This window comes from Nothobranchius furzeri, chromosome 6 (assembly GCF_043380555.1).
Source record: "Nothobranchius furzeri strain GRZ-AD chromosome 6, NfurGRZ-RIMD1, whole genome shotgun sequence".
Taxonomy (NCBI): domain Eukaryota; kingdom Metazoa; phylum Chordata; class Actinopteri; order Cyprinodontiformes; family Nothobranchiidae; genus Nothobranchius; species Nothobranchius furzeri.
The window spans coordinates 75,247,945-75,271,860 of NC_091746.1; the positions used below are offsets into that span (position 1 = coordinate 75,247,945).

At 45.6% G+C, this 23,916-nt stretch overlaps 1 protein-coding gene across 1 annotated transcript in view; it reads right to left on the minus strand.

Annotated features, from left to right (window-relative positions):
- Positions 1-23,916, minus strand: part of gtf3c5 (general transcription factor IIIC, polypeptide 5) — a 25,705-nt gene continuing 1,789 nt past the window's right edge. Inside the window, exons 2-11 of the mRNA XM_054744730.2 lie at positions 12,158-12,356; positions 8,612-8,822; positions 8,322-8,502; positions 8,049-8,153; positions 7,604-7,718; positions 7,447-7,527; positions 6,343-6,431; positions 5,762-5,844; positions 5,490-5,632; positions 1-282 (exon numbers count right to left, since the gene is read on the minus strand). Coding sequence (XP_054600705.2) covers positions 80-282; positions 5,490-5,632; positions 5,762-5,844; positions 6,343-6,431; positions 7,447-7,527; positions 7,604-7,718; positions 8,049-8,153; positions 8,322-8,502; positions 8,612-8,822; positions 12,158-12,356 — 1,410 coding nt within the window. The 3' untranslated portion in view covers positions 1-79. The remainder of the gene's footprint in view (positions 283-5,489; positions 5,633-5,761; positions 5,845-6,342; positions 6,432-7,446; positions 7,528-7,603; positions 7,719-8,048; positions 8,154-8,321; positions 8,503-8,611; positions 8,823-12,157; positions 12,357-23,916) is intronic.

Here is a 23,916-nt window from a genome sequence, read left to right on the forward strand (position 1 = left end):
TAGTAGTCAGGAAATCACAATCTTTATTCAAATCTTAAATTACGACAAAGGAAAACTCAACATTTAGTTTGATCGTTTGTCACATATAGTCCAGAATTTCTGTCTCCATCTCATTTTCACTTCCCTCCGATGGTTGAAACTCATCTTCCTCCTCGTCCTCGTCATCATCATCATCGTCGTCATCTTTGATCCCACACTCTCCCTCCTCTTCCTCCACATCTCTCTCTGGGAATTTCACAATCAGGCCTATTCGCCGTCTTTTCTGAAAGACTTGGGGTAACTCTAAAGAAAAAACAATAAATAAATAATTATCCATTATTAATAATATACGTTAATATATTATTTGATTATTGTATGAATTAATAATAAAGACCAGAAAAAAACTTTGAGATTGATTTATAGAGGAGTTTTCTGCAAAAATCACTTTTTGCACCTTTTGGGTTGCCATACCGGTCTATTTTGTTGTGTAGACCCCAAAATTATTAAACAGATTTAATTCCATTTAGGGAGGTCCCGTTCCAATATCGAAAGTAATTTGATATCGGCCGAAAAACTATCGAATTTTATCGGACTGCATCAAAAATCTTCGATATAAGCGGTCAGTTAGGGTTCACATTTTTGCAACCAATGTTCAAAAAAAAATGTCTTCCATACTTTCTGTTATTGGCTCTTGTTCTCTGATTGAGTAATATCACTTGATCAATTCTTTCATACAACCCACACCACGAAATAGTAGGGTTGGGCGATATGGCCTAAAATCAATCTCACGATTTTTGGAGGGTTTCACCTCGATAACGATAAATGTTCGATAACTACAGGTGTGTGCTGAAACAAAAGTTGTCCACTAGATGGAGCTGTCACATGTATTAGTTGAGTCACATTTTTACCTGACTCAAGGTGGTACAGCTTCTTAAAGGGACATGAACGCTGCCAACCTTCACACATCTTTTCATTTTGCTATTGTGAAATTTATTGACATGAGAAAAATTATCTCGGTAAGAGTCAGAAATTTCGATAACGATACATTTTCGATTTATTGCTCAGTAGGGCTGCAACTACAACTATTTTAATAGTCAACTAGTCACCGACTATTGAAGCGATTAGTCGACTAATCAGATAATTATTAAATTTTTCTTAAATTTAGCAGGAGATTGCTTTAATTATGTGAACAATGATCATAAACACAAGAAAGATGGGTACTTCAGTGGAAAATGCATATTCTATTGAACTTTGCTGCTGATAGGCCAATTCATACTAACAGTAAATAAAAATGTCTGACACCAAGTAGGCACAGTGCTCAGTCAGTACAGACATAAATGCATAAATAAATTAAAATACTGTTGTCAGGCACAGTCGGACATAATGTTTAATCTCTTTTTTAAAGTGAAAACATGTTTAAAAATGTACATCCAAAACAAAACGTGTTAGCTTTCGTGTTATTTAAATCTTACCGAGGTGAGTCAGACTCTGTTGCATTCAACTGTCCGACGTGCTTTCTCGTTAAGTGTTCATGCATCACCGAGGTGCTGCCGTGATACGCGAGGACCGCTTTACAAATAACGCAGGTAAACTTTTTATTCGCCGAATCCCGGCTAGAACGCTCCCAAACTTTAGATGTTTCGGTACGCGTAGCTGCGGTGTCGGACGCCGCCATTTCTGTTAGCGGGCGCTCAGCAGAGACGCTACTGCTCACGTGCGGCTCTCAGCAGAGATTGTAATGAAGTGAGATGCCTCACTCGGTCGGAAAAACACGTCTGGCGACAACGTCGACAATGAAATTCATTGTCGGCTATTTCTACTGTCGATATTTGTCGACAAATCGTTGCAGCCCTATTGCTCAGCCCTACGAAATAGGTAAAGGTATGTACGATTTGTGCTGATATTGTATCGGATTGATATCAGAATCGTATCGGAAGTAAAAAAGTTGTATCGGGACATCCCTAATTCCATTTATTTTTGTTGTACAATGTTTGCAAAAAAAATCCTCTTTCATGACAACTATGAATTCAGTTCAGAACAACAACGATCTATTCATATCGTAGGAGTCAAAAAGTTGGAATAAAAAAATAATAACAATCCGGTATGTTTTTACCAGTTGACACCAATTAAACCATTAAAGCCGGGTACAGAGCCATGCTGCTGCTTTTAGTTGGGCGTTACATCACTGAGGCACAAACAACCTCGTAATCATCATCATTTTTTATCACAACAGCATGAACACAAACTAGATATTCGGGGAACGTATGTGATGCACATGAGTTTGTTGCAAAAAGATTTGAAAAACAAGCATTATATAGAACTTTAACTGAACAGCTGTCGTCGTCTTCCTCCGCTTATCCGGGTCCGGGTCGCGGGGCAGCATCCCAACTAGGGAGCTCCAGACCGTCCTCTCCCCGGCCACCTCCACCAGCTCCTCCGGCAGGACCCCAAGGCGTTCCCGTGTCCTGGGTCGACCCGGGGAGGCGCCCAGGAGGCATCCTGACCAGATGCCCAAACCACCTCAATTGACTCCTCTCGATGTGGAGGAGCAGCGGTTCTACTCCGAGTCCCTCCCGAATGTCTAAGCTCCTCACCCTATCTCTAAAGCCTGAGTCATGCTTCTCCATCAGCTCCGCAAGGGAGAGACACGCACGGATTGACGGAAGCGTTTTGCTCTCATACTTCTTCATCTCCTGGAGAGTGTTGCAAAGCAATTCCCCGCCAGGACAGTAGAGGGCGTAGTGCTGTTCTGTGGTATCCTGTCATGTATCGGTCCAAGATAGTGTGTTTATATTGTGTTTTTGTATATAAGAGACTTTTTAACACAGACAAGTTTGTCTCTCATCCTCCTCCACCTCTTCATGCGCTCGCCACCTCTAAACCCACGTTTCCTGTCATTTCTGTCCACAAATAAAACGCTTGCTGCGCATCTTTTCACTCCTCCAGTCACGGGAGAATTAAACGTTCATATTTTTAGAGTTTTTTCACGAGGTATTCTTCAAGCTTCTCCGTGTCTGCTGCTAGTTATCCTCGGCTCTCTTTATGTTTTTGAGGGCGCAATGGCGGCGGTGTAGACGACAGCGGTGCCCTGACCAATCACAAGCTTGCGTTCTCTGTCTTGTTCGATGGATGTTTAAAAAAGTGGGCTCGACTCCGTACGTACTTGCGTGCCTGCCGAGGCCCTACGCAAGGATGGATACTGGCGTTGCATGTCTCCGCGCTGACGCAGACGGAGAAGCATGAATCAACCTTAAGGCTGAGCCCGGCCACCCTACGGAGGAAACTGGTTTCGGACGCTTGTATTCGCGATATCGTTCTTTCACAGCTCATGACCATAGGTGAGGACTGGGACGTAGATCGACCGGTAAATCGAGAGCCTGGCTTTCTGGCTCAGCTCCCTCTTCACCACAACAGATCGGCTCAGCGTCCGCATCACTGCAGACGCCGAACCAATCCGCCTGTTGATCTCCCGATCCCTCCTACCCTCACTCGTGAACAAGACCCCCAGATACTTAAACTCATCCACTTGAGGTAGGACCTCTCCCCCGACCCGGTGTTGGCAAGCCACCCTCTCCCGGTCGAGAACCATGGTCTCAGATTTGGAGGTGCTGATCCTCATCCCAGCCGCTTCACACTCGGCCGTGAACCTACCCAGCAAGAGCTGAAAGTCAGAGCTGGATGAAGCTAGGAGGACCACATCATCCGCAAAAAGCAGAGACGAGATTCTCCTGCTACCAAACTCGACACACTCCACACCACGGCTGCACCTAGAAATTCTGTCCATAAAGGTAATAAACAGAACCGGTGACAAAGGGCAGCCCTGGCAGAGTCCAACCCTCACCGGGAACAGGTCCGACTTACTACCGGCTATGCGGACCAAACTCACGCTCCTCTGGTAAAGGGACTGAATGGCCCTTAACAGAAAGCCACCCACCCAATACTCCTGGAGCATCCCCCACAGGGTGCCCCTGGGGACACGGTCATAAGCCTTCTCCAAATCCACAAAACACATGTGGATTGGTTGGGCAAACTCCCATGCCCCCTCCATCACCCTTGCAAGAGTATAGAGCTGGTCCACAGTTCCACGACCAGGACGAAAACCACATTGCTCCTCCTCAATCTGAGATTCCACTATCGATCGGACCCTCCTCTCCAGTACCTGGAACCCCCCAAGGCGCTTTACAACACAATCAGCCATTCACCCATTCACACACTGGTGGTGATGAGCTACGATGTAGCCACAGCTGCCCTGGAGCGCACTGACACAGGCAAGCCTGTCAAGCACAGGCGCCACCGGTCCCTCCGACCACCGCCAGCAGGCAACGTGGGTTAAGTGTCTTGCCCAAGGACACAACAAGCGGGGCTCGAACCTGCAACCTTCCGATTACAGGGGCGAGCACTTAACTCCTGTGTCACCGTCACCCCACCGAAAGCAGCGCATAATGTCAGAGACGCGTTTACACGCCAGCTCCACTCCCAGCGGGAGCTTTTCAGATGCTAAACAGCAGCAAAAGAGTTCCATGCAGCTGGTCCCGTGAGACCACAAAGTCCCGTGAGACCACAAAGTCACACGAGAATCGCAGGAACACGCGTGATTTCGGTGGTTCACACGATAACAAGCATGGAGAAAAATGGCTTCATGCATCAAAAAGGTCTGTGGTTTATTTTCAGCTCTGTTGGGGTTATGGTTAGTTGGGCGTTACATCACTGAGGCACAGTTAGAGTTGGTTTCTCTCCGCATTATTATGAATGTAACAATGATTACTGACTTATGGCAAACCTCACTGGAAGGACACAAGCCGAGGACAATATTTTACATATAGAGGGTTTATTTTTGCCTGGCCTGCCAGACTCATCGTCTGTTTAACTCTACAGAGAACGTCCCCTAACGAAGCACGGGGCTGGCTGGCCAGGCTAGGTTCATTCAGTTATATAGAACACGTTTCTGGCGCTATAATTAGTACATGCAATACCCTCGAAACGACCAACACATCATGAAATGATGAACAGGAGTGGAACATACAGATTTTTATTTTGTCCCACTGAGGGAAAGTCTGGGTGCCCCTGGTCCAGAGGTGGGCCTGGTTAGAGTAGCCAACAAATGTACTCAAGCACTACTTCAACACATAAAAGTAGCTGTCCAAGAAATTACTCAAGAACGGTAAAAAGTATTTCATTAGAAGGCTACTTGAGTACCGAGGCGAGTATCATCCCACCTCATTTTTAAACAAACAGACAAAAAAATAAGTTACGGGCAGATTTGGGTATTTTATGGACTAAAAGGGGAAATATGTAAACAAATAAACAACATAATTACAAAAACAAACTTTAGGCAAAGTTTAGACAAACTGAGGACAACATTTTCCTGATACAGAGGGTTTATTTAGTTGTCTAAAAATGTAACTCGTAAAAAATAAAACAAGGATAAAACCGAAAACGGTGATAATTTTGGTGACAATAACCGTGAGGTGAAATTTTCACATCGTGACAGCCCTCGTGTGAACACGTACCTGGTTTCTTTTCTCTCACCACTTTCCTAATCATGGCTGAGATCAAGTCCCTGAGTTTGTCCGTGGTGCCGACAACACACCAGCCGTCGCGCTCGTCACACGCACGTTCGTTACCGCTGTTCTGCTCGATCACGTCTTTGATGCTGAACGCACAAAAAGACCAACATTACTGACGTCTTCATTAGCTAAACAGCAGCAGCTTTGGGGATTTCCAGCTATAAATAACAGACCAGAGGAGTTCACTTGTGTCAGAGAAGATGGTTGTATCGTACCTGTCCACCTCCAGGTCGCAGAGCTGGTAGAACATCTGTCTGTGAGGCGGCAGCATCCCATCTCTGAAGATGTAGGACGACTCCTGCGGAGGTGAAGTAAAACACTAAAAATGTGCCTTTTATAAAATATCCTCTTTTATTTTAACCCTCCCACTGTCCTAATGGGTGACCCCTGCCACGTGGACCCAAGGGATAAACCATCCACCCTGCTCAATGGGGTCAACTTTCCTCGCGGGGTCACCCATTAGGACAGTGGGGGGGTTAAACAGTTAAAACTTAACAGCCAGAACTTGAAGAAAACAGATTCATTGGGCTTGTTTACATTCTGAAATAACCACAACGGTTGTTTTGTACATGAAATATAAAAATGCAAAAACATTCAGGTGACAGGGCTAAATCAGACGTAATTAAACTTTAACGGGGAGCACGTCTCGATGTGAGGCCTCTAGGTGAGTGGTTGGTGATGTAAACTCAGTCTGTGCATTGACACAACATGTGATAGCGGCTTGTCGGGTAGCGCGGACCACCGAAACACCGGATGTACAGAAAAAAAGAGCTTGATCCAAATGACCTTCACTGACCTTTAGCTGGTACGAGACAGGAAGTGGAGCCCGACTGGTGCTTGGACCATCCTGTGAGAGGCTATCCATCACATTAGCAGCCTGAGGAACTGCAGAAAAAACAAAATCCAGAGTTTATATTCAGCTCAACAGCGTGCCATCAGCTATGCTAGCTGGACTGAAGATTATTTAGCTCAATCCATAAAAGCCCACTGTTTTTGTTTTACTGCAGAAAAAAAAAGACAAAAGACATTTCCCTTCCCTTTGCTCTAATAACCAGTGTCTACTGGTTCCCAGGTGGTCTACTGGTGGTTCCCAGGCGTAAAATGAAGACAACCATGTTTTCTGGATCATTGCACCAAGACTCTGGAATGATTTGTCTTCAAGCAGCAGGATGGCTCCCTCATTTAGCATCTATGATAGCTTCCAGTCAGGTTTTCGTAGAGCTCATTCTACTGAAACAGCTCTTCTTAGGGTCTCTAATGACCTTCTGACCCACAGTGATGCAGGGGACTGTTCTGTTCTGGTCCTGCTGGACCTGACTGCAGCCTTTGACACTGTTGACCATCACCTGCTACTGGAGAGGCTGAGAGACTGGGTAGGCCTATCAGGATCTGCTCTGGAGTGGTTCTCCTCTTATCTCTCTGAGCGCTCCTTTTCTGTGGCCGTCTCCAAGTTTAGGTCCTCCACCACCTCTCTTACCCATGGTGTCCCACAAGGTTCTGTGCTGGGGCCTCTGCTCTTCCTCCTCTATCTGCTTCCTCTTCAGCACATCCTGAGCTCCTTCAAAGGAATCTCCTACCATCTTTATGCAGATGACATCCAACTGTACATCTCCTTTAAGCCCCATGAGATGTCTAAGCTGCAGCTGTTACAAACCTGCTTAGACTCTATCAAAACCTGGATGGTGGGAGCTTTCTTCAGCTGAATGAAGATAAGACTGAGATCCTCATCTGTGCCCCAGACAAGCTGGTTCCCAAAGTCAGAGACTCTCTTGGTCAGCTTGCTTCCCACACCAAACCCTCTGGAATCGTAAGAAGCTGAGGTGTGACCCACCTCAGCTTCTTATCAACATGAAGCAAAGACGTATCGCAGAAAAAAACTTTATTTGTAACTGAGCACTACCTGCTTTGTTCAATGTGATCGACAAGCTGTAGTTATGGGCACTCCTTTTGGCTTTCACCGGTATGTTGGGGACAGTGTGGCCTACAAAGCAAACACACACAGTAACAAGGCTGAATGGCGTGGGTGAATCGCGCTTCAGTCTGGTTTTTGGTCTCACCGTATTTGGAGCTACAGCGGATTCTGTAATCCAACATTTGATATTTCTTAGAGTCAGGGTTCTTTCGCGGGTCGTAGCCCAAACGGACCCACAGGCACCTCCAGGGTCCCGTCACCTACAGAAACACATCCGATGTTTACTGTTATTCTGGGAAAAAGAGTCATGAGTGTCATTCACTTAATAGATGTAGACACAATACACATAATACACATTTTCTGCCAACGGGAAGGCCAATGGTCATTACTTTCCGTGTCTTATGAATATTACAGATCTGAAAAAGTCTGGATTTTTATTTCTCAAAAGATAAGTGCAGATTTTACAGTAACCCCTTTGGGTGCAGGAGGATAACCTTTGGGGAAAAAGCAGAAAACCTTCTGGATACCAGTAAAAAGACGGTTTCACAGCTGAATGAAAGCAGAAACCATCCTTGTGAGTGTGTACTCACCATGTAATAAGCAAAAAGGGGCAGCAGAAGCTTGAGTTTTTCAGGGTGGATGTTGGTGTTGGCCTTGAGCGCGTTCCGAGACCAGATGGGCCGCCTCTCAAACATCTAAGCATAAACGTCTGGTTTAAGATAAGATACTGGTGGCAAAAATACCTCCATAACATTACAGCAGACATCTAGAACTTTCCAATTGGACCTTGCTGAAGATAAAGTTGCTGGGTATAATAGTGACTGAATCAACAGTCTGAAGCGAGACTGCAGCTGCACAAACACCTCTCTTATGTTGGCTTCGGCCCGTCTGTCGCTCTCCTTCATGCAGAATCGAGCCCAGTTCTGCTTGGCGGCCGGGAGGCACTCGGTCGGCACCGATGGATCGTTAAAGCTCACAAATACGGCATTGTTCTGCCTCCGAGCACGAGCCAAGCCAATCAGGTTCTTTCTGACACGCGTGGTCCTACAATCAGGATGGAGGACAAATAATAGAAATTTAACTTAAACGTTGAAGATCAAAAATTCTAAATGTTGCTGCTCAGGAGGCTGGAGAGGTCGTGAAGTGGACCTACTCAGCTGATGGTAACTTTTGTTGGCTGTCTGGTCGGTAGAAATAATCCACGGGACAGTCGAGGCGTGAAAAGATGGCCGGAGGGAGGAAGTTAGGAACATCCTGCTCAAAGAAGGCCGGACTCTCTGCTTTACGGAGGATGATTTTGTCGTACAGAGATGTGTCTTCTCCATTCAGCGAGTTAACAGCGAGGCACTGAAAGTCCACCATCCCTGCAGATGAAACCCGTTCAGAACAACATTGCTCCGTCTGTTTCAACCCTTTTACTTTCCACACCAACAAAAAAAAACCAGAAAAGTTGGATTTATTGATTCTTTTACTCATTTGGGGCAATAAAGTTTATTACATACCGTATGATAAAAAAATTAAGGTAATAAAGTGAAAAATAAAATCATTTATAAAGCTGTAATGGTGTAAAATGTTATTTTTAGGTAATGACATTGATGGTAATGAGGAAATAAAATATTAATGTTGAAGGTGCAACATGTAAGTATGCAGAATGACTCCAGTGGTAAAACTTGGTTCCTGCACCCACTCTGTCGTTCCGAGTGTTTAATGGCTGGTGACCGTTAGGGATCAGCACCAGAAGACTCTAGATGACAACGATGAGGTTATGAGTACATCTCTGATGGTGAGTTAGGTTACCGTAATTTCCAGACTATAAAGCGCACCAACAAATAAAAAGGTTTTCTACACACACGCTGCACTCGAACACAAGCCGCGGCGCAGCAGCCACATGCAGGTCTCCGGCGCACAGCGCATGTACGGCCATAGCATAAGATAATTAGACAGAAAGACGCTACACGGAGGTTTTTCGTTGTTTTAATTCAACAAAACACATTTTAAACACGGGTGAACGTGCCTGCAAGTTTAGAAAAGAGAACAGCACTGATAGCATTCATGTTTCTGGATGTTATAAAATAAAAACAGCACTGACACGTTATTACCGGTAATCTGCATGTTTAGAAGGAAAGAACAGCGCTGACACAGCATTAATAAGCCCTGGATGGTTAGAAAATAAAACCTGCACACAAAACATGCCTGGTTAGTAAATAAAACACACTTGCCAACCAGAAGAAGTCATTCGCTCTCATCTTCCTCCTGCGCACTAAAGCCATTAAAGTCCTCGTCTTCAGTGTCGGAGCTGACCAGCCTCAGAAGAGCTTCGTCACATACCTTTTCTGTGGCGATGTCAGTGTCGCTGTCCGTGTTGCTGTCATCATCCCCGGGTGAAGCTGGCTTGAATGAGTTCTTCCCGCTGCCGTCTCCAGCGCAGAACCGTGGATTCATTCATGCCAAGCTTACATGCGGCAGCGCTGTTTCCCTCCTTTACTGCCAGATCGATGCCTTCAACTTAAATGCGACATCATGTGAACTCATACGTGTAGTTACCATGATGAGGGGGTATGGATTTGAAAAACATTCTTCATCGTGCCGGCTGCTTGCATGTGCTAAATTAAAATGAGCACTTTCTTCCATTTCCACTTTTGGCTTCCACCTGTTTCACTTTCTGCTAAAGCGCCCCCTGGTGGCAGGTGAAGGAAAATCTTCAGTAAAGCCGCACCTCATTATAAGCCACAGGGTTCAAAGCGTGGGAAAAAAGTAGCGGCTTATAGTCCGGAAAATACGGTAAACTGTAGTGCAAAGCGCTTTGGAGTCCTCTGACTCTGAAAGGCGCTATATAAGTGCAAGTTATTTATCGTTTAATGCCAAAATTTAATTAATATGAATAATGTAACATAAATATGTTTATATTTATTATATTTTTAGTTGAGATGTGAAGCTGAAATAAATCCTCATTGAGTTGTCAGTCAAACGTTTAAAAAAGAGAAAAAGGCTGATCTAGAAGAGAAGAACGAACTAGAGAGTTCATGAAGAGACATGTACAGGTCCTTCTCAAAAATTAGCATTTGTGATAAAGTTCATTATTGTCTGTAATGTACTGATAAACATTTGACTTTCATATATATTAGATTCATTACACACAACTGAAGTAATTCAAGCCTTTTATTGTTTCTAATATTGATGATTTTGGCGTACAGCTCATGAAAACCCAAAATTCCTATCTGAAAAAATTAGCATATCATGAAAAGGTTCTCTAAACGAGCTATTAACCTAATCATCTGAATTAACTAATTAACTCTAAACACCTGCAAAAGATTCCTGAGGCTTTTAAAAACTCCCAGCCTGGTTCATTACTCAAAACCGCAATCATGGGTAAGACTGCCGACCTGACTGCTGTCCAGAAGGCCATCATTGACACCCTCAAGCAAGAGGGTAAGACACAGAAAGACATTTCTGAACGAATAGGCTGTTCCCAGAGTGCTGTATCAAGGCACCTCAGTGGGAAGTCTGTGGGAAGGAACAAGTGGCAGAAAACGCTGCACAACCAGAAGAGGTGACCGGACCCTGAGGAAGATTGTGGAGAAGGACCGATTCCAGACCTTGGGGACCTGCGGAAGCAGTGGACTGAGTCTGGAGTAGAAACATCCAGAGCCACCGTGTACAGGTGTGTGCAGGAAATGGGCTACAGGTGCCGCATTCCCCAGGTCAAGCCACTTGTGAACCAGAAACAGCGGCAGAAGCGCCTGAGCTGGGCTACAGAGAAGCAGCACTGGACTGTTGCTCAGTGGTCCAAAGTACTTTTTTCAGATGAAAGTAAATTTTGCACGTCATTCGGAAATCAAGGTGCCAGAGTCTGGAGGAAGACTGGGCAGAGGGAAATGCCAACATGCCTGAAGTCCAGTGTCAAGTACCCACAGTCAGTGATGGTCTGGGGCGCCATGTCAGCTGCTGGTGTTGGTCCACTGTGTTTTATCAAGGGCAGGGCCAATGAAGCTAGCTGTCAGGAGATTTTGGAGCACTTCATGCTTCCATCTGCTGAAAAGCTTTATGGAGATGAAGATTTCATTTTTCAGCATGACCTGGCGCCTGCTCACAGTGCCAACACCACTGCTAAATGGTTTACTGACCATGGTATTACTGTGCTCAACTGGCCTGCCAACTCTCCTGACCTGAACCCCGTAGAGAACCTGTGGGATACTGTGAAGAGAAAGTTGAGAGATACAAGACCCAACACTCTGGATGAGCTTAAGGCCGCTATCGAAGCATCCTGGACCTCCATAACACCTCAGCAGTGCCACAGGCTGATCGCCTCCATGCCACGCCGCACTGAAGCAGTCATTTCTGCAAAAGGATTCCCGACCAAGTGTTGAGTGCATAACTGAGCATAATTATTTGATGGTTGACTTTTTTTGTATTAAAAACACTTTTCTCTTATTGGTCGGATGAAATATGCTAATTTTTTGAGATAGGAGTTTTGGGTTTTCATGAGCTGTACGCCACAATCATCAATATTAGAAACAATAAAAGGCTTGAACTACTTCAGTTGTGTGTAATGGATCTAATATATATGAAAGTCTAATGTTTATCAGTACATTACAGACAATAATGAACTTTATCACAACATGCTAATTATTTTAGTAGGACCTGTATAAAAAAACATCTATCAGTCAAAACATGTTTGCTGACATTTTACTTGACTAACCCTGAAATTTGTAAGTTGTTGCGATGATTCCAACTATATCCATCTGAATCTCTGCGTCCTTTGGGTCTTTCTTTCGTACGCGCCGTCTCACCCTTAGGAGGAGGTTGGTCGATGGGAGACGGTTTCCGCACACTGAGTGGCAGAAAGGATCCTGAGGTCGGAAACGCAGCTCGAGGCGCCTGCTTGGGTCACTGAAAGTCTGTGAGACAAACAGGAAACAGGCACAGCTGTGTGAGACAATCACAGATTTAACTTCAGTCAAACAAAACAGCGTAACGGCCACGCTAAACACCAACTCCCCAAAACACAAACACACCAGTTAACCCTTTCACTGGCAGGTCAACCACTCATTTAAAGGATACATTGGAAAGATGAAATAAAGTATAAGTGATTGTATGAAGCTAAATTTTTGCTAAGATAGGAAGAATAAATCCCTAAATTTGTAATTTTGTTGGTGTTTCACCAGATTCCACACTGGTACGCTCCCAGTTACAGCTGTTATCGTGGGGGTGGGGTTCAGAAACCTTTGGGCAGCCATCTTTTTTTCATACAGCAGCCCGAACCCTACCTTAATCACGATAATAACATTTACGCTTTTCTTCTCAAGAATATGTTTGATAACATTTATTTTTTTAAATGTAGCTTACTTATTAATGCTAATAAATAATTTCAGTAATCATTTGTACATTAATGCCTCGTTTAAAACACATATTTGTTTATTAATTTTATGATTTTTCCCAAAAAAAGTTTAAATATAATCATGAAAACTATTATTTAATAATTTATAGTAGGGCTGTAGCGAAGCCTCGACGAAGTCGACGGCTCGATTCTAAAAATTTGTCGACGTCAGATCCGGAAGTCGACGCACCGCGCCCACTTGTTGCATCCCCAGGAGTTTGTAAATAGAGGAAGAATCTACCTGTTTTTCCTCTAGTTCGCCCTCTTCTCCGCCTTCACTAACATCTCCGCCAAATACCGAAGACCCGGAACAACGTCCGTCCACTACTAGATTATTTTCCTGTTTTGCCCGCCTTCGTCTCCCGGCAACGGACAACAACTTCCGGGGTCAGATGCGCTGCTTCGTGTCTATCGCAGATGTAGAAAATCACCGGGAGCGCTTCTCCCTTCATTAAGGAGCTTCTTTCAGACATGAGGAGAACTGTTTTGGTGGTAGCAGTCTCTCCTCCGTGCTGGTCTGTTTGCTGCTGGGTGTTTTTGGTTTATTTAAACTTGGTAACTTGAACTTAACGTTGGTAAAGCTACTGTTAGCATCTTCGCTAACAGCTTCTTGCATTGGGATAAGCCGTTACGTTTTTGGTTTAGAGTTAATCTTTTTTGTGGTGTAGATCTCCCTTTTATTACATTTAGAGTGTTGTGGGTTTTCGGTTTAGTGTAAAATATCACCTGAGTTTGGTTTAACCCGTAAGACCACTCGCCTTACGCACATAAGTGACCAAAACAAAGCAGCATGGAGACACTCCATCTTCTACCACCTCTCAGGCAGCAGCCTGCACTCCCAAGTTCTACACGTCACCAGAACATAACCAACCGCAACACAATAAACGCAGTGTTATACAAAATGGAAGGCCTGTAGTGTTTATTCTCTTACAGTAAGAATTTATCAATTTTTTTGAGGAATTTATTTGAGATTTTCTGGTTTTTGTTAATTGTGCAATAGAAAAATAATCATTAGATTAATTTTCTAAATAGTCATTAGAATAGTCGACTATTCGATAAAATAATCATCAGAATAATCGTTTTAAAAATAATCGTTTACCCCCAGCCCTAATTTATAGTTCTGTGCATTTGGCCCTGGATAGCTATGGGATGTAAATAAGGACGAATGACTAAATCAGGCTCATTTATATGATGTTGTTCGGGACTGATTCATGTGATCTGTCCTCGTTTTAGTAAATCAACTCTTGAGAAATAATCCGGATTATGAAAATAGGAAACTATGAGAGTATTTTTGTTAATAATTTTCCACAACTATGTTTCTGTTAGAACTTCAGTTACAAAAGTACTCAAACTAGGGAACAATGGTTGTGTGGGTAGATCTATAAATGTGCAGCAAGAAGGCTGCTGGTTAGAATCCTGGCTGCAGCCTTTCTGCATGGAGTTGGCATGTTCTTCCATGCATGTGTGGGTTTTCTCTGGGAACTCTGGATACTTCCCACAGGCCAAATGCACGTTAGCTTACCGTAAGCCTGTTCCCACCAGCTCCTGCTCAGCGTGGCTCGGCTCAGCTCTACATGGATCTAAGGCTTTTCCATGAAGAAACATAAGAGGTCATCACTACTTTTACATGAAGCTTTGCTGTGGTTTCAGGCATCGTCAGAAGATTGTCGGTCACTGACTGGTCAGAGTTGGAGTCACTGGCTGCATCACAAGAGATTCTCTTGCAACAATCTGACTGATCATTTGTAGTAGCGGGCATGAGGACCCGTTCTACTGTGCTGTGGTCTATCTTCCACCTGGTTCGAACAGTATTTCCCTTCAGGAGTTTAGTGACTTTCTATCCTCCACTGTGAAGCTGTCCAGACTGGTGATTGTTGGTGACTTTAACATCCAGGTTGATGATCCCTCTGATCTCTTTGCCATGAATTTCTCCAGCCTTATGGACTCCTTCAGCTTTACCCAGCATGTTTCTGGCCCCACACACACCAGGGGGCACACTCTAGACCTTGTTTTACCCTGAGTCTAAATGCTGACAGTGTTAGTCCTGAGGACGTTTATATTTCAGATCACCATTGCATTTCCTTTAACTTGTCAGTTTCTGCGTCCCCACCTCCTGCTCGCCGTATGGTTAGTTCTCGTTTTCTTAATGAGAGCACAGCTAGCTATTTTTCTGCTGCTTTTGATCCACCCTGTTCTTCTGATAACGACCCAGATTCCTTAACTTCTCAGCTTAACGAGCACTGCCTCTCCATTCTGGACAACATCTGTCCTGTCAGAACCAGATCAGGTCCTGCAGCGAACCCTACTCCCTGGTTTAATGACAGCCTTCGCAGCCTGAAGCGCCAATGCAGAAAAATGGAGCGTTTGTGGAAGAAAACCCATCTCCACGTCCATCTGCTGCACCTAAAGCCGGGCGTACACTGTGCGACTTTTTCACTCGTAGCACTCAGCTTCAGCTCAAACTGTACGACTTCCTCGCAGGGCAGATCTCACAAGTCATGCGCTCACACTGTACGTCTGGTAGCAACACGTCGGACCTAAAAATATGTTAAAAATAGCAGTTTTTACTCAACACGTCAGACTTTTTTGTCTTGTTTTGCCTGTTGTCCTTCGGGAGTGCTGTAGGAGGACACACAGGGATTTATGGGGGTTGGATGAGGAAAACGAAATAAAGAAAGTAAATCTGTGTTTTGTGATCAGTTTAATTTGACATGAACACGACAAACACGCTTTCTTGACAATCTTTGTGAGTAAAAAAAACATGTAGAAACAAAAACGAACAACGTGTGTTATTAGGGAAATAGCGGGCGAGCGGTGTTGATGCATGATTGCGCATGCGCCGTGAGCGGTTCTGATGCTTTTTGGGTCGCAGCGCCGCTTCAACAGTGCGATACCCTCATGAGGGATGAGCAAACACGCCAGAAGTTTGTGAGAGCTCACGACTGCTGATCGGTAGCTGGTCACTTGGTGTTAATCGCCTCTCGTAACCCCCTGTACACTACACGACGCTCGGCACAAAACTCGCCCCGATCTCGTGGATCCTCGCACGAGTGGAAAATCGGCTCAAAAAAGTGAAAAAGTCACACAGTGTACGCCCGGCTTAAAGGATCTTCTGACATCCTTTAACTCTGCAGTCAGAGACGCTAGGGTATCCTATTTCTCCAACCTGGTGTCCCAGAGCAAAGGGAACCCCAAGGTGCTGTTTAACACCATCAGCAGCATCGTCTCTCCTGACTCTCCTACAGCCTCCATCCACTCTGTTGCAGACTGTGAGAACTTTCTGTCTTTCTTTGTGGACAAAGTCAATAAGGTTAGATCTAGCATCTCTCCTTCAGCCTTATCGCTGCCTCTCCCGACTCCAACCAGGCCCATCATCCTAGATAGCTTTGCTCCTGTTTCTTTGCCTGAGTTAACCAAACTAGTTAACTCTATGAAGACCTCTGCATGCCCCCTCCACATCTTACCCTCATCTTTGTTTAAAAGTGCTTTTCAGTCCATCGGTCCCAGCGTGCTCTCTATAATTAATGCTTCTCTGGTCAGGTCCCTGCTTACTTTAAGAACGCTGTAATCCACCTGCTTCTTAAAAAACCGAGTCTCGACCCCTCTCTCCATAGCAGCTTCAGACCCATCTCTAAACTTCCGTTCATCTCCAAGATCTTGGAAAAGGTTGTGGCTAAACAACTCACAGCTGCTCTTGATGAACATAACATCTATGATAGCTTCCAGTTAGGGCTGGGCGATATGACGATTTTAGACCGTTTTACGATCTACACATCTGATGGTCTGTCATTTTTTAGAGACCTTTTTATCACGATTCACAGCTCTGCTGTTGAAATTCTGCCTCTGAATGAAAAGGGAAGTTACCTCCGGCGAATGACACGCCTTTGTTTGACCCTTAACCAATCAGAGTGAGTCATAGTAATATATTAGTGCCCCGCTTGTTTTCACCTGTGTGTGAACAAACATGGCTTCGGCCGCGGCTGAGAGCGACAACGAGGTTTTCGTTCCGAAGAGGAACGCTGTTAGGTATTTTTATTAAATGTTCATGTTGGTTGGTCTGTGAATCTTTCTTTCTGTGAGATTGACGAGCTCCTGTGAAATTTGTAATGCCTGAGGCCAGAGTGTCTCTGGAATGTGGTAACCATGGTAACCCTAGGAGATGGGTGTACCTGTATGTAACTTGAGAAGGCCCCGCCTTCTCCATCCTTTGCTGATTAAAGCCACTGGAAACTCTGAAGAAAGGGGGAGTCGCATGGCATCTAGCACTGGAGAGGGTTAGTGCCATTGGTGGTCTCCCCCTCATTTGGCTAATTCAGTGTAAAATGTCTCCCTTTCGTGGTGTGTGTTTATTTCAGGTTCCAGGGTTATGGATAAGTAAAATTAATTACCCAACAAACGCCTCGTCCATTATATGAAACTGGTTTGGTTTTTCACCAAATGACAAAGAGCAGCGAAACGTCATTTGCAAAGTTTGCAAGGAGAGCGTCAAGGCAAGTGATGGCAACACCACAAACTTGTTTAATCACTTGAAAAGAAGGAATCCCAAACAATACAATGAGAGCCAGCTAAAGCTAAAAAGCCTGCGGCTGCAGCGGCTAGTGCTTCTTCCAGGCAGCAAACGCTAACAGAAACAGTCTAATGAGCTTGAAAGAAAAGCGTCTGGACTTCTTTGAGTTGCTTGAAGATGTTTCACCTCTCATCCGAGAGGCTTCTTCAGTTCTGAGGTGAAATGGTGGAGAGTCCCAGATTTAAACCCAGTGGGAGTTTTCCCCCGAAGAGGGAACAAAAGACCCCCTGATGATCTTCTACATAAACACATTGAGGGTGGGTGTGGGTCCTATTCAGCCAAAGTTTCGGGTGAGCTCATTGTGAAACCTGGCCCCACCCTATCATGTGAATTCCTGAGCTCAGATGGCCCAGGATATGCGTGGGCATTGAGATCCCTTCCCAGATGCCTCAACCAGATAACCACATTAAAGGTTGAAATCACCAACCAATCTGATTCAGCAATCCAGAGTGAGGACTCACCTGAAACCGCTGAGACCATTGAGCCCATTTCGACCTTGCTCACCCAAGAAGAAAACTACCTCCGTAGTTTGGAACCATCAACCCCTGAACAGGGTTATCATGTAGAGAATGGGGTGACTATCCACGAAACTCAGGTGAGTGATGTCATGTTGTCACTTGGGACAGATGCAGAACAGGTTGCTATCAGTCAGCATCCTACCATGCAAGCTCCCATTAAAAACTTTCCGGTGGTCACTCGGGCACGAGCTGCTACCCAGGACTTAGATCCTCCACACCAAACAGCTGACGCTCTTACGGTGGAGCCCTGCCTGTCAGACAATAATCTGATAGACCTGCAGTCCATGGATGTAGCCATTAGTAGAATTATTGGCTAACTGTCCAACCCTAATCGCGCTGCCCCATCAGATGATGAGCTTAAGTACATACCAGGACTTAATGCGCTTTTCAGGAACGTTCTTTCTTGAAGATGAGCAACGGTGTCTTGGTGCATGTTTCCGATGCATCCCCTTTACCCACTTTCATTGTGCCTCGTACCCACAGGGGGGTATCACATTTGATAAATATAGATATAAATCTATATTTATCGCTACAGGTGGTTCAGAATGCCTGTGCTCGGCTTCTGACCAAGTCCTCCAAACACACCCACATCACCCCGCTTCTCCTCCAGTTTAATTATTGTAATACCCTTGATCCAACCTTTTGTTTTTGAACTGCCATTTTTTAACCTCCTTCCATTCATTCATCACCATCACAACCAGACACCATCCCTCTGTATTCATCCCCTTTTATTTTACATTCGTTTATTTCTCTGTGTTCTCCCCTCGCCACTCCTAGACGCCAGAGGGAACATAACAGAGTGAAATTGAGTGAGAGAGAATGTGTGTGTGTGTGTGTGTGTGTGTGTGTGTGTGTGTGTGTGTGTGTGTGTGTGTGTGTGTGTGTGTGAGAGAGAGAGAGAGAGAGAGAGAGAGAGAGAGAGAGAGAGAGAGAGAGAGAGAGAGAGAGAGAGAGAGAGAGAGAGAGAGAGAGAGGACAGGATTACAAGTCTTAATCATTCCTATTGAAGCAGCACCATCCATCTATCCAAGCAAACAGGGAACTAATAATTCTACCTGGTACTTCACGAACTAGCTTGTGTTGCAGTTCTTACAGGTTGCGTCTCCACAACTAACTCCTTTAACATCTGGATCAGTGTGTCTGACGCTACCAGGTAACATCTGGATCAGTGTGTCTGACGCTACCAGGTAACTCATTTAACATCTGGGTCAGTGTGTCTGACGCTACCAGGTAACTCATTTAACATCTGGATCAGTGTGTCTGACGCTACCAGGTAACTCATTTAACATCTGGATCAGTGTGTCTGACGCTACCAGGTAACATCTGGATCAGTGTGTCTGACGCTACCAGGTAACATCTGGATCAGTGTGTCTGACGCTACCAGGTAACATCTGGGTCAGTGTGTCTGACGCTACCAGGTAACATCTGGATCAGTGTGTCTGACGCTACCAGGTAACATCTGGATCAGTGTGTCGGACGCTACCAGGTAACATCTGGGTCAGTGTGTCTGACGCTACCAGGTAACATCTGGATCAGTGTGTCTGACGCTACCAGGTAACACCTGGATCAGTGTGTCTGACGCTACCAGGTAACTCATTTAACATCTGGATCAGTGTGTCTGACGCTACCAGGTAACACCTGGATCAGTGTGTCTGACGCTACCAGGTAACTCATTTAACATCTGGATCAGTGTGTCTGACGCTACCAGGTAACACCTGGATCAGTGTGTCTGACGCTACCAGGTAACTCATTTAACATCTGGATCAGTGTGTCTGACGCTACCAGGTAACATCTGGATCAGTGTGTCTGACGCTACCAGGTAACATCTGGATCGGTGTGTCTGACGCTACCAGGTAACATCTGGATCAGTGTGTCTGACGCTTCCAGGTAACTCATTTAACATCTGGATCAGTGTGTCTGACGCTACCAGGTAACTCATTTAACATCTGGATCAGTGTGTCTGACGCTACCAGGTAACTCATTTAACATCTGGATCAGTGTGTCTGACGCTACCAGGTAACTCATTTAACATCTGGATCAGTGTGTCTAACGCTACCAGGTAACTCATTTAACATCTGGATCAGTGTGTCTGACGCTACCAGGTAACATCTGGATCAGTGTGTCTGACAGTACCAGGTAACATCTGGGTCAGTGTGTCTGACGCTACCAGGTAACATCTGGATCAGTGTGTCTGACGCTACCAGGTAACATCTGGATCAGTGTGTCTGACGCTACCAGGTAACACCTGGATCAGTGTGTCTGACGCTACCAGGTAACACCTGGATCAGTGTGTCTGACGGTACCAGGTAACATCTGGGTCAGTGTGTCTGACGCTACCAGGTAACATCTGGATCAGTGTGTCTGACGCTACCAGGTAACATCTGGATCAGTGTGTCTGACGCTACCAGGTAACATCTGGGTCAGTGTGTCTGACGCTACCAGGTAACATCTGGATCAGTGTGTCTGACGCTACCAGGTAACATCTGGATCAGTGTGTCTGACGCTACCAGGTAACACCTGGATCAGTGTGTCTGACGCTACCAGGTAACATCTGGATCGGTGTGTCTGACGCTACCAGGTAACATCTGGATCAGTGTGTCTGACGCTACCAGGTAACATCTGGATCAGTGTGTCTGACGCTACCAGGTAACATCTGGATCAGTGTGTCTGACGGTACCAGGTAACATCTGGGTCAGTGTGTCTGACGCTACCAGGTAACATCTGGATCAGTGTGTCTGACGCTACCAGGTAACATCTGGATCAGTGTGTCTGACGCTACCAGGTAACATCTGGATCAGTGTGTCTGACGCTACCAGGTAACACCTGGATCAGTGTGTCTGACGCTACCAGGTAACATCTGGATCAGTGTGTCTGACGGTACCAGGTAACATCTGGGTCAGTGTGTCTGACGCTACCAGGTAACATCTGGATCAGTGTGTCTGACGCTACCAGGTAACATCTGGATCAGTGTGTCTGACGCTACCAGGTAACATCTGGGTCAGTGTGTCTGACGCTACCAGGTAACATCTGGATCAGTGTGTCTGACGCTACCAGGTAACATCTGGATCAGTGTGTCTGACGCTACCAGGTAACACCTGGATCAGTGTGTCTGACGCTACCAGGTAACATCTGGATCGGTGTGTCTGACGCTACCAGGTAACATCTGGATCAGTGTGTCTGACGCTACCAGGTAACATCTGGGTCAGTGTGTCTGACGCTACCAGGTAACATCTGGATCGGTGTGTCTGACGCTACCAGGTAACACCTGGATCAGTGTGTCTGACGCTACCAGGTAACTCATTTAACATCTGGATCAGTGTGTCTGACGCTACCAAGTAACTCATTTAACATCTGGATCAGTGTGTCTGACGCTACCAGGTAACATCTGGATCAGTGTGTCTGACGCTACCAGGTAACATCTGGATCAGTGTGTCTGACGCTACCAGGTAACATCTGGGTCAGTGTGTCTGACGCTACCAGGTAACATCTGGATCAGTGTGTCTGACGCTACCAGGTAACACCTGGATCAGTGTGTCTGACGCTACCAGGTAACTCATTTAACATCTGGATCAGTGTGTCTGACGCTACCAGGTAACTCATTTAACATCTGGATCAGTGTGTCTGACGCTACCATGTAACATCTCGATCAGTGTGTCTGACGCTACCAAGTAACATCTGGAACAGTGTGTCTGACACTACCAGGTAACATCTGGATCGGTGTGTCTGACGCTACCAGGTAACATCTGGATCAGTGTGTCTGACGCTACCAGGTAACATCTGGATCGGTGTGTCTGACGCTACCAGGTAACATCTGGATCAGTGTGTCTGACGCTACCAGGTAACATCTGGGTCAGTGTGTCTGACGCTACCAGGTAACATCTGGATCAGTGTGTCTGACGCTACCAGGTAACACCTGGATCAGTGTGTCTGACGCTACCAGGTAACTCATTTAACATCTGGATCAGTGTGTCTGACGCTACCAGGTAACTCATTTAACATCTGGATCAGTGTGTCTGACGCTACCAGGTAACATCTCGATCAGTGTGTCTGACGCTACCAGGTAACATCTGGATCAGTGTGTCTGACGCTACCAGGTAACATCTGGATCAGTGTGTCTGACGCTACCAGGTAACATCTGGATCGGTGTGTCTGACGCTACCAGGTAACATCTGGATCAGTGTGTCTGACGCTACCAGATAACATCTGGATCGGTGTGTCTGACGCTACCAGGTAACATCTGGATCGGTGTGTCTGACGCTACCAGGTAACTCATTTAACATCTGGATCAGTGTGTCTGACGCTACCAGGTAACTCATTTAACATCTGGATCAGTGTGTCTGACGCTACCAGGTAACACCTGGATCAGTGTGTCTGACGCTACCAGGTAACTCATTTAACATCTGGATCAGTGTGTCTGACGCTACCAGGTAACACCTGGATCAGTGTGTCTGACGCTACCAGGTAACTCATTTAACATCTGGATCAGTGTGTCTGACGCTACCAGGTAACATCTCGATCAGTGTGTCTGACGCTACCAGGTAACATCTGGATCAGTGTGTCTGACGCTACCAGGTAACATCTGGATCAGTGTGTCTGACGCTACCAGGTAACATCTGGATCGGTGTGTCTGACGCTACCAGGTAACATCTGGATCAGTGTGTCTGACGCTACCAGGTAACATCTGGATCGGTGTGTCTGACGCTACCAGGTAACATCTGGATCAGTGTGTCTGACGCTTCCAGGTAACTCATTTAACATCTGGATCAGTGTGTCTGACGCTACCAGGTAACTCATTTAACATCTGGATCAGTGTGTCTGACGCTACCAGGTAACTCATTTAACATCTGGATCAGTGTGTCTGACGCTACCAGGTAACTCATTTAACATCTGGATCAGTGTGTCTAACGCTACCAGGTAACTCATTTAACATCTGGATCAGTGTGTCTGACGCTACCAGGTAACATCTGGATCAGTGTGTCTGACGCTACCAGGTAACATCTGGATCAGTGTGTCTGACGGTACCAGGTAACATCTGGGTCAGTGTGTCTGACGCTACCAGGTAACATCTGGATCAGTGTGTCTGACGCTACCAGGTAACATCTGGATCAGTGTGTCTGACGCTACCAGGTAACATCTGGATCAGTGTGTCTGACGCTACCAGGTAACATCTGGGTCAGTGTGTCTGACGCTACCAGGTAACATCTGGATCAGTGTGTCTGACGCTACCAGGTAACACCTGGATCAGTGTGTCTGACGCTACCAGGTAACTCATTTAACATCTGGATCAGTGTGTCTGACGCTACCAGGTAACTCATTTAACATCTGGATCAGTGTGTCTGACGCTACCATGTAACATCTCGATCAGTGTGTCTGACGCTACCAAGTAACATCTGGAACAGTGTGTCTGACACTACCAGGTAACATCAGGATCGGTGTGTCTGACGCTACCAGGTAACATCTGGATCAGTGTGTCTGACGCTACCAGGTAACATCTGGATCGGTGTGTCTGACGCTACCAGGTAACATCTGGATCAGTGTGTCTGACGCTACCAGGTAACATCTGGGTCAGTGTGTCTGACGCTACCAGGTAACATCTGGATCAGTGTGTCTGACGCTACCAGGTAACACCTGGATCAGTGTGTCTGACGCTACCAGGTAACTCATTTAACATCTGGATCAGTGTGTCTGACGCTACCAGGTAACTCATTTAACATCTGGATCAGTGTGTCTGACGCTACCAGGTAACATCTCGATCAGTGTGTCTGACGCTACCAGGTAACATCTGGATCAGTGTGTCTGACGCTACCAGGTAACATCTGGATCAGTGTGTCTGACGCTACCAGGTAACATCTGGATCGGTGTGTCTGACGCTACCAGGTAACATCTGGATCAGTGTGTCTGACTCTACCAGGTAACATCTGGATCGGTGTGTCTGACGCTACCAGGTAACATCTGGATCGGTGTGTCTGACGCTACCAGGTAACTCATTTAACATC